Source organism: Mauremys reevesii, linkage group 6, assembly GCF_016161935.1.
Source record: "Mauremys reevesii isolate NIE-2019 linkage group 6, ASM1616193v1, whole genome shotgun sequence".
Classification (NCBI taxonomy): Eukaryota; Metazoa; Chordata; order Testudines; family Geoemydidae; genus Mauremys; species Mauremys reevesii.
In genome coordinates, this window is record NC_052628.1 from 21,201,130 (window position 1) to 21,211,308 (window position 10,179).

At 51.4% G+C, this 10,179-nt stretch overlaps 1 protein-coding gene across 1 annotated transcript; it reads right to left on the minus strand.

The window, feature by feature from the left end:
• Positions 1–1,367: 1,367 nt before the first annotated feature.
• RAX (retina and anterior neural fold homeobox) lies at positions 1,368–5,090 on the minus strand. The gene is made up of 3 exons (XM_039542910.1): positions 4,538–5,090; positions 4,155–4,381; positions 1,368–2,663 (listed from the first exon to the last, which is right to left on the minus strand). The coding sequence occupies exons 1-3, from the start codon at positions 4,809–4,811 to the stop codon at positions 2,208–2,210; spliced, it is 957 nt and encodes a 318-aa protein (XP_039398844.1). The 5' UTR covers positions 4,812–5,090; the 3' UTR covers positions 1,368–2,207.
• Between the last annotated feature and the right edge of the window lie 5,089 nt (positions 5,091–10,179).

Sequence of the window (10,179 nt, forward strand, 5' to 3'; positions counted from 1 at the left end):
TCTCCGGATTTAAGAAAGAAAAGGTTTCATGCAGAATTCATTGCTCAGCGTAGATTCCCTTATTTCAATACGATATTGTGCAGGACAACTGGGTCCTTCTCGATGGGGAAGATCACAGCTAACCTTTGTTTTGGAAGTACCACCCTAGCTCTGGGAGTTACACTGGCCGTGTGAATCGCCTTCTGCATTCTTGTCTCAAAGTTGTATACACATATCGCGAGCTTTCTTTGTTCAAGGAAGAGCTCTCACTTTAGGCTGGATCCTGCTGTTGAGCAGGTAGGCAGGGGGCTTCCGAGGGGGTGGGTGGTATTTTTCTGATTGCATCAGGAAGGAAAGGAAGCTTGTGATATTTCTTAACTCAAAATTCACTAGAATGCCCCTATTTGAACCACAAATCCCCGTCCCCCGTTATAGGAAAACGAAGCACCCTCTTCACGGTGCGATAGCACTTCAGAATGTCCTAAGGACTCGTACTTCTGGCGTGGACTAGGAAAGGATCCCTCCGGATTGAGGTCCCTGGGTTGGAGGGGCTAAACGCACATGGATTGATTGATTGCCTTCTCAGACTCTGGATGCACTGGGTTTTTTGCATCCGTGTAGCTCCACTGCTGGCACAAGTCTCGTTTTACACCAGTGCAGGATCTTGGAACATGGAAGTAGTTACATTGGTGTAAAAATACAAACAAGCCCTCCGCTAGGGCTGGAGGCAGAGCCCGACGCCTGAGCCAACAAAACACTTAATCACCTGGCTAACTTTAAGCACCTGAGTAGTGACGTTGAACTCCCTGGGGCTACTCATACACTGAACATTAAGCAGCTATTTACATACTAGGCTTTGTAGGGCTGGGACCAGCATGCTCAGCCGCTTGCAGGAGGGAGCCCTTACAAGGGTGTGTTTTGTTTTTTAATTACTTCTGATTTACACTGCCTAGGTGGCCGCAGAGTCAGAGTCAGGCCGGGCAGGAAGAGTTCAGCTGGGGAAAGGTGGCCAGCCTGGAAAGCAGTGACTGGGGAAAAGTGACACCTGGGTGGGGACAATTTATTCTTCATCCCTTCCGCTGCAGCGCCAATGGAATCCAGCCCGCTCGAAAAAGCTCTGGTTGCTGTTTTGATCTTTCCAGTCCCGGTTCCACACCGCAGTGATTTTTTATTCGCAGTTAACAGCGGGAGAGAGATGCAGGTGAATGGCTGGAACATGCAGCTACAGCAGATCTGAGAGGGCGAAACGATTATATTCACAGCCTTCCAAACGTGTGGGTGACACGCTGCAGGCCTCCCTTGCTTTCCCTCCTCGCCAAGCCCATGTCATTTCATTAAATACAAGGCCAAAAGATCTGCAAAATGGCATTTTGACTGAAACAGAGGAAAGGGGGAGGGGGAAAGAGAAAGGTAATGAGAATGTAAACAGAGGAGCCTCGTCTGTTACTTAGAGCTGTTTTAACCTGGGTGGTTGTCACACAAATACCCGTCTATTAACTTAGTTGTCTGCGTGACAGCGACACACAGTTCACTGGAAAGGGACCTGGAACACGCCTAGCTGTGTGCTACTTCGTTACCACCACGCTGTGTTTTCCTCTCTAATTGTGGAGCAGAATAGCCTAAGACAGTGGTTCTCCATCCGGGGCCGGACACTGCCCCTTCCTGACCCGGCCCGGGGGTTAACGAGACCATACATTTAGGCTGTGTACTAACACATGGAAAAGCAACAGAAGACACACTAGCTTCTGATCGTATTCAGTAGAGATCCATTCGGAATCAACAAGTACAAGGCAGGGTCTTAAAATCGTCCTTCTTTAATGGTACAAAACCCCCGACGACTACACATTTCTCTGCCCCTACTGTAGTGTTAATATAAAGTGTCCAGCCAACACGTAATATCAAATTGTTAGATCTTTAAACTAGAATCAAACCCTAATCTGCACAGGGATATAAAGGGGACACAAAAAATACAAACAAAGCAACTTCAGGGGCGGGAGGCTACTGGGACCTAAACGCGTTTCTTTAGTGCTTAGCTCCATCTGGGATGTGAGCAGCTTGTGCTAGGAGGCTGCTCCGTCCTCTCGATTACATGCCTACTGCAGAGGCGTCTATCTATGATCGGCGACTTATTTTCCTGGGGGGATCTTTTTATCAAAAGGTACCAGCCATGCTAGTAGGGTCCTCTGTTGTTCTGGGGTGGGTGGGGAGATGGATCTCTGCGTGTCCCTTCAGATTGTCTGCCACGGTTTCCCAATGGACTGAATATGCTCCTTTGCTTTCAGCCGTAACGCAGCTATGCTGGTGTTCCTAGGATCCGTCTCTTCCAAGGGGAATTTGTCCACAAAATTGGTCCCGCACTGGTAGGGCGGGGGAGGCCCCATTGTCCCCAGGGGCTGCAAGGTGTGGCTGATGGGTGGCGGCGAATTCAGGAAAGGTGGAGGGGTGTAGCTGCTGGGCAGGCTTTGGGGGGAAGCCACGAAGCCGGGCAGAGTCTGCAGAGGGGTGCTGTTAGCCAGCGGTGGAGTGAGCCAAGACTCCAGCGGTAAATTGCTGTTGATGGTGCCCAGGGCGGAGGGCTGGGGGGATCGGCTGAAGGAGAGTATAGGGGAGTCCTGCAGCTTCATTGAAGTGACTTCCAGTTTCTCTTGCCTTCTCCATTTGGCTCTCCGGTTCTGGAACCACACCTGAAAACACAGTTTGGGGATTAGACCCGATTCTGATTTTCCTCCTGTCAATTCCAATGCAAAGAGCAAATCATAAAACCATAGGATAACAATCGGCCTTCCCGCTGTTCTCCTCTGCCCCAGCTCTGCCGCTAGCTGAGACACCGGCCGGAGCGCTGGAATATTGAACTAGCTCCAGCGCGGCCGGGGGTGGGGAGCGATTCCTTGGGCTGAAATCGTTTCTTTTAAACCGAAGTCTTTTCAAAATCGCTTGCGGGAAATGGGTGGGATTGAATTTCATCCGAAGGCAAAAGAGCGAGAAACGATGCGTGCTATCCGCGATGCAAAGGAGGCAGAGTTGCTTTTTATGTGGAGAGTCGCCCTATATTTTTTTGTGGGGGGGGGGATATGCTGGTTTCTGGGTTGGGCAGAAACTCTCTGAAGCCAGAAGAATATATCTGAAGTCTCCTTTAGGGAGACAGACATGGCAGCAGAAAGCAGGACAAGGGAAGTGTCTGGGATATAAACACAGACGCACAAATCTATCATTTCTTCTCACTGTCTCTAGCTGAGGTGGGACATTTTTGCTATTTCTGGCGTTCTCCCGGGATAACCTTCCCAGTCTTCGGGGTCGCGTAGTGTGGGGGTGGCTTTACTGGAATGTTATGGCCTCAATGTAGAAAAGATGGAGTTATCCCCAGTAACTTCTCCAAGAGGCACTGCTAATCACTGCGCAGAAATATTTCATGCCGTTTCCGGACTGAAGGGAAACAGCCCTGGTTTAAACGCAGTGAGTTCGGGCCGGATCCAAAACCCACTGAAGTTAATCGGAGCCTTTCCACTGACTTCAGGGCGGTTTTGGATCAACCCCACGAGACGCCCCGAAAGCAACGCGGCGAGCGCTCACTGCGAGCCAGGCTCCGGAGGTCCTGCAGCTCGGGGGTTACATAAAACCCTTTAAAGCGGGATCCTGGCTGAAATCAAGCTTGAGCTTTTTTAAAGAAAACGCTTAGAGGCAATTTTGCCTCACCCTCCCCGATCAAATAATTCCCCAGCCACCCAAATCTGGTCCCGCCAGTCGCTGGGATGAAATTAGCACTATGTTTCCTGGCGGGCAGCTTTAAACCCCCCACCCCGCTTGGAACCGCTCCCAGATTTTTCACAGATGACTAGTAAATATTGAAGGCTTTTCAAACATTTTAATGACCCGGGGATTAAAGATGATTCAGCCTTAATTAAGGCAAAACAGTTTAAACGCCGCGCCGTGGGAATGAAGGTAAATTGCGGGGCTGGGCAGCGAGAGGGGGGATGTTTCCGCGGGTCTCTGCGGGGGGAGAGAAAAGTTCCTCCTGGGAACGAAATTAGGCAGCTCGCAATGGGCGCTGCAAAAGGCGCGGTTGCTACAATCCCTTCCCGCGGGATCCCCGGGCGTGCGGCTGAAAGCGGGGCTGGGGCGCGCTCTGCTAGGGGCGGCGGCTTGGCACCGCCGGGGCTCGCTCCGGGCTCGCTTACCTGCACGCGCACTTCGGGCAGGTTGACCTTGAGGGCCAGCTCCTCGCGGCTGTACACGTCCGGGTAGTGCGACTTCTCGAAGGCCCGCTCCAGCTCGTGCAGCTGGTAGGTGGTGAAGGTGGTGCGGTTGCGCCGGTGCTTCTTCTTGGGCTGCTCCTCGTCCGCCAGCTTGGCGTCCGGCCGCGGCGGGCTGAGCCGCTCCTGCGGGGGCTGGAGGCAGCCGGGCTCTAGGGCAACCGGAGGGGGGGAGAGACCGTCAGGCGGGGCCCGGAGCTCACCCGCGGCGCAGAGCTCGCGGGCTGCCAAGTCCCGCACGTGCCCTGCTCCCCGGGGGAAAGAGCCCCAGGCCCGGGGCCCACCCGCCCCGCCCAGCCCCCGCTCACCTTCGTACTCCTCGGCCCCGCTCTCCAGCTCCTCCGGCGGCTCCCCGGGCATTTTGGGGTAGCAGGGCCGGGGGCTCCGCTTGTCCGCCTCCTTCAGGGCCCGCGGGCTGCCCACGGGCTGGAAGGCGCCCAGCAGCCCGTCCTCCTTGGGGAAGCCCAGGATGGCCTCGATGCTGTGCAGCCGGGACGGGGGGCCGCCGGGGCTCCTGCCCAGGTGGGCCGAGAGAGAGAAGCTCCCGTCCGCCATGCTCAGAGGGGAGCCGGGCAGGTGCATGGAGACCCGCTGCCCCGGCTCGTCCCTGCTGCTCGGCGCTCACCCGCCGCCCCTCCGAGCTGGGCTGGGCTGACTCCACGCGAGCCGCCTCCCGATCCCCTGATGTCAGAGCCCGGGCAGGCTGCAAACCAGCCCCTGCGCGCTCTGAGTCCTTAAGCTGGGCAGGGTGGCAGAGCCCGGGGCCGCCTTGTCCTTGAAGCGCCGCGGCTCGGTGCCCAGTGACCTCTCCCCGCCGAATGGCTCAGGGCGGGGAGTTTTAAAGCTCCCTTCCGCGGGCAGCTGCGCCCGCTGTGCGCTCCTCTCCGCCACTGCCACGCTTAGCATCAGCCCGGGGGCTTTGTCTTCCCGGGGACACTGTGTCCACCTGCGTGAATGGGGCGAGCGACTCCTCCCCGCACTGCCAGGGAGCGGGGGCCGCCCTGCGCATTCAGACCCAGCTTCGCAGGGCCAGAGCTGCAGACGCCGGAATTAGCCGGAGGCTTGACAGAGGAACAATTCTTCCAGAGTTATGAGTAACTCTGAAATCCTCTTGGCGCTGGGCCGGGTTTGGATCCTCAGACCCGAATGTGGGGAAGGCCCGATCTGAAAACCACTTGGTCTTTTCAAAAGTGGATTTTCATTAACCAAAGCCAATCACAAAACCAGGGTAAAAATGCAGCTACTGCCCTAATCAGATGTAGTGACCTCAAAATCTAACCTGCTGTGTTGCTATCATACTGCTTCAAACAACTCATAAGAACAGCCATACTGGGTCAGACCAAAGATCCATCCAGCCCAGTATCCTGTCCACCACAGTGGCCAATGCCAGGTGCCCCAGAGGGAGTGAACCTAACAGGCAATGATCAAGTGATCTCTCTCCTGCCATCCAACTCCACCCTCTGACAAACAGTGGCTAGGGACACCATTCCTTACTCATCCTGGCTAATAGCCATTAATGGATTTAACCTCCATGCATTTATCCAGTTTGCTTTTAAACCCTGTTATAGTCCTAGCCTTCACAACCTCCTCAGGCAAGGAGTTCCACAGGTTGACTGTGTGCTGTGTGAAGAACTTCCTTTTATTTGTTTTAAACCTGCTGCCCATTAATTTCATTTGGTGGCCCCTAGTTCTTATATTATGGGAACTTTTCCTTATTCACTTTCTCCACACCACTCACGATTTTATATACCTCTATCATACCCCCCTTAGTCTCCGTTTTTCAAGCTGAAAAGTCCTAGCCTCTTTAATCTCTCCTCAGATGGGACCCGTTCCAAACCCCTAATCATTTTACTTGTCCTTCTCTGAACCTTTTCTAGTGCCAGTGTATCTTTTTTGAGATGAGGATACCACAACTGTACCCAATATTCAAGATGTGGGCGTACCATGGATTTAACTCAGCCAACCTTAGTTGAATCATTAGTTTGGGAAGAAGTCTACTTATATGCATTTTTAAAAAAAAAATTAAAATTGATTTTTTTAAAGATATCAGTCCGCCTTGCTAAATTCTGATTATCTTGCATTCTGGGTTATCTTTTTATCCCATTTCCCTTTTTAGATTGTAATTAGTTTGCTCTGTATATTTGGATATTTCTGGTTTAATGACTTCTGTAAAATGCATTCTTTGCTTCCGAGTGATGGCCCTCTGTTTGTTGGGAGGGAAATGTCTTTTTCTAAATTCGTTAAGCAATACATATGCTAATCGTTTTTCTATTCCTCTTTAAAAAAAATCCGTCTCGCTCTCAGTGTTAGTGCAGATTTGTGGATAGATTTCCAATGGGGTGCGGGAAAACGAAGTGAACGAAAATGAAGGGCCAGCAAATCGGAGAGCCGTGCGTCTCACAGTAAAACAGCGATGGTTACTTCGGAGAACGAAGTCTATTGAAAATCCAAAGGTTACTGGCATCGGAGTTTAACTACTATCTCACAGACCCTGGGACCCACCGCAGGCTTAACACAGCTTCTGATTTAAATGTTTCCTCTTCATTCCCGTTGTCCCGAAAAGGGGCGTTGTCTCCTGGAAACATCACAACATCTTCAGCTCCTTCCTGTTCGTTTTACTCCTCCCAGTTTGTCCCACTAAGGTCCCAGGCTCATTGAAGCCAATGGGGCTCTGGGAGTAAGTAAAACAAGCAGGGTCTGGCTTCATGCCTTGACACCAGTGCAGGCTTGGGGAAGGGAAGGGACCAGATTTCGTAGACAGACTTTCGCCGCCGCCCCGCCCGAGGGGTGTGCTACAGACTCTATTCGTGGTAGTGAGCAGAGATTATTGGCAGGAAGAACGGGTGTCTTCCTTCGGGGGCGTCAATCCTGGTGCTGTCCAGCAGCCGGAGTCCGATCAGATCGTTTTCCTTCGCCAGGGGAGAGCTCTCCAGCAATTCTGCCTGGGCACCGGCTGCACATCCAATAGACCAACTAACTTCTTCAGCAACAGTTAGGGGTGCTGGAGAGACACTCCTGGCTTGGCTGCCAGGCAAAGCACAGCGACCCCTTGTCATCGCTCAGAGCTCGGGGATAGCCCGGAGAACCTACAGAAAATTGACAGTGGGCTCGCTGGAGCCTGTCATGAAGTCCAACAGGGTAGTTAAAATTCTACCGTGTGTCTCAGCTCGCCAGAAACGTTTCATTGCATTAACCATAACAATAAATGATCCATTAAAAGGTATAGAGTTCTTGGTCGATACCTGACGTTTTCTCTAACCCTCTGTTGACGTTTTGCTCTCCAAATGTGGCCAACGTAATTAAAAAAAGCAACAACACATAATTAGGTTTCAACTAGAAGCTGATTTCAAACGAAGAGGGCTCGTGTGTTGGGATCACAGTTACTGATCTACCATTATTTCTAAATCTAAAACCGGATCTGGACATTATTCCTAAAACATAAATAGAGGAGGTTAAAGCTGAGGTTCTGAATTACACTGGCTGGAAGGAGTGCCTGCCTGGCTCCTCGCTGGGCGATAAACCCTGACCCAGGAAGGACAGAAGCAGTGATGAAGTGATCAGATGTACCTAATGCCCAGAGATGGAACGATTTTGTACTGGATGGTCAGACATGGGGCCACTGAGTGGACCTTCGGCTCAGAACAGGACTGAACAAATGGCAGATGAGCTTCCCACAGGGCAGGGAAACCATTCGTAATACTTTGCTGTCTCGGATAGTGTCCGAGTTAGTAGTTATACCAATGGGGTGGCCATCACGTGGGACAGTCGGTAGAGGAGTTTGTGCCTGTTCAGTTTCTGCTCACCAGCACGGAGAGGAAGATAGCGAACTAGTTAATTTTCCCCTGGCACTTGTCTTCCCCCCTACCCGAGGAAGTTTACATAAAATGAATTCTCAATATTAAACCGAGCCGTGGACTCTCTCTCTCTCTGGATGGACAGAAAAGTCTAAACTGAGAGAGAAAAATACACAGGCCAGTATCAGCCTGTGTCCGATGGGCACGTTCGGGTTCCGCGCTTGTTCCTCCGAGAGGGATTGGCAGCGCTTTCCTGCGCTCGAGTCCTGCCCACACGCTGCTAAGGGGGTGGTTTGTTTCCCCAGAGATAATTCCGTTTAGAACAGCCCGGCTCCCCCGCAGAGCGCCAGGTGAGGTGAGCCTGCAGTTACTGTGCACTGGGGGAAAGCAGGAAAAAACTCAGCGGCCACTGGCAAGGAGGGAAGAGACAGAGAAAGGACAAGAAAAGGTTAGGCCAGCTTTTGTGCGCAGTATAAAAAGCAAGTCAATACCATTGTGGGGGCATTGGAGGGTACTCAAAGCAATCCGCCGGGGGTCATTGTGATGGTTTAATCTACATGTGTATTTCCCAAGAACGCTATTAGTGAAGATGAATGGACTGTGCAATGTCCCTAATTTCTTCTCCTTTGGAGCTGGAGGTTTAGGGCCCTCACACAAAATGCGCCCGTCCCTCCAGAAACACGAGGCGCGGAATCCCTCTGCACCATGCAGCAAAACGTGCAAGAAGATGAAATTGCAAACTGCTGCTCAGCTCCCGAGCAGGGAATAAGGGCACAAAGGAGCCAGGGAAGCCGGGTAGCGCCTTCTGCAAAAGCCACAGCCTGTGGTCCTGCAGATGGGCTGTTTTCGATTCTCACCAGGGCTGGATCAAAGGTAGAGGGGCCAGCTTCCCAAACCACAGTGTGCGGGAGTCCTCCACTGTGACCTAACACAGCAGGATAATGGCCCATCCAATATCCGAGGTTCCTTCCTCGTGACTAAAGAGCCCCTATTTTATTTTGTACCTTAGGGTCCCATAATCTATTATACATCCCTATATGACATCCATTACCACACAGGCTTGGAATAACTTCTCAGATCATGATGTATAATGTGTGTGTGTGTGGGGGGGGGGGGGTCAGCTGCCAACCCCCCTCAGAGAGAACTAGCGATTATTGCACAGACAGTGTAACAAGTTTGTCTTTATCCCGCCAACCAAGACTAACACTTGCAGTTTAGGTTAGCAAAAGGAGGACGGGTAATTGGTTGAACGTCTTCCTTTGATACTCAGGCATTAGCCACTAGGTAAATCCTCTGCACACCCCTGAATCCCATCTCACGCTAGTGTGACATCTCAGAAACTGATCCCACGACAGGCCGGAGCTTAGCAAAGACGATTTCGACTTGGACATGACAAATAGGGGGATAGGATAAGCTCTGAAAATATCAATCATCTGAATCAAGTAGCTGGGATATTCCTCGCCTTTGTGAGATAGTCCCCGCCCCTTCCCGTTCCCTAGCCTCTTGCAAAGGTGTTTTGTATTATTACTATTATTGTTGCAGGTACTTTATGAAAAAAAGTGTGAGACAAAAATAGAGAATCTGTGAAGCATTTATATACCAGCTTCTACCAGCATAGAAGAGAATAACCGATCTCTTGTCAATAATACTCAGCAATAGGCATCATCTTCTCCCTTATAGGGCAGGATGAAAGCAGAACCACGAAACATTGACCCACAGAATCCCGCTTTCCTTTCCCATCTCCTTTATTTGTCTAGATCAAATGATCGATGCCTTTACCCCCCCCCCCCCATTTAAACTGTACATAAACAAACAAATAGTTTTAACCGTTACAATACTTACCAAGGTGGGTGTATTGAAACAACAGAGCGCGAGGGCAGGTTTTAAATAGGCAGCAGGTTTAAAACACACAAAGCACAGTCAGCCCGTGGAACTCTTTGCCAGAGCATGTTGTGACGGCCACGACTCTACCAGGGTTCTAGCTAGAACTAGATACATTCATGGAGGAGCGAACCATTACCCAGGATGGGCAGAGGTGGTGTCCCTGACCTCTTTGTCAGACGCTGGGAATGGGGGAGGAGAAGGGATGGATCATTTGATGATTACCTGTTCTGTTCCCGGCATTGGCCACTGTCAGAAGACAGGATCCTGGGCTA

Excerpts from the sequence above, each read along its gene's own strand:
- RAX (XM_039542910.1), bottom strand. The coding sequence starts at position 4,811 with ATGCACCTGCCCGGCTCCCCTCTGAGCATGGCGGACGGGAGCTTCTCT. Across the intron at positions 4,382-4,537 it reads CGGGGCCGAGGAGTACGAAG|AGCCCGGCTGCCTCCAGCCC; the intron begins GTGAGCGGGGGC and ends CGGTTGCCCTAG. Across the intron at positions 2,664-4,154 it reads TGCCCGAAGTGCGCGTGCAG|GTGTGGTTCCAGAACCGGAG; the intron begins GTAAGCGAGCCC and ends CTGTGTTTTCAG.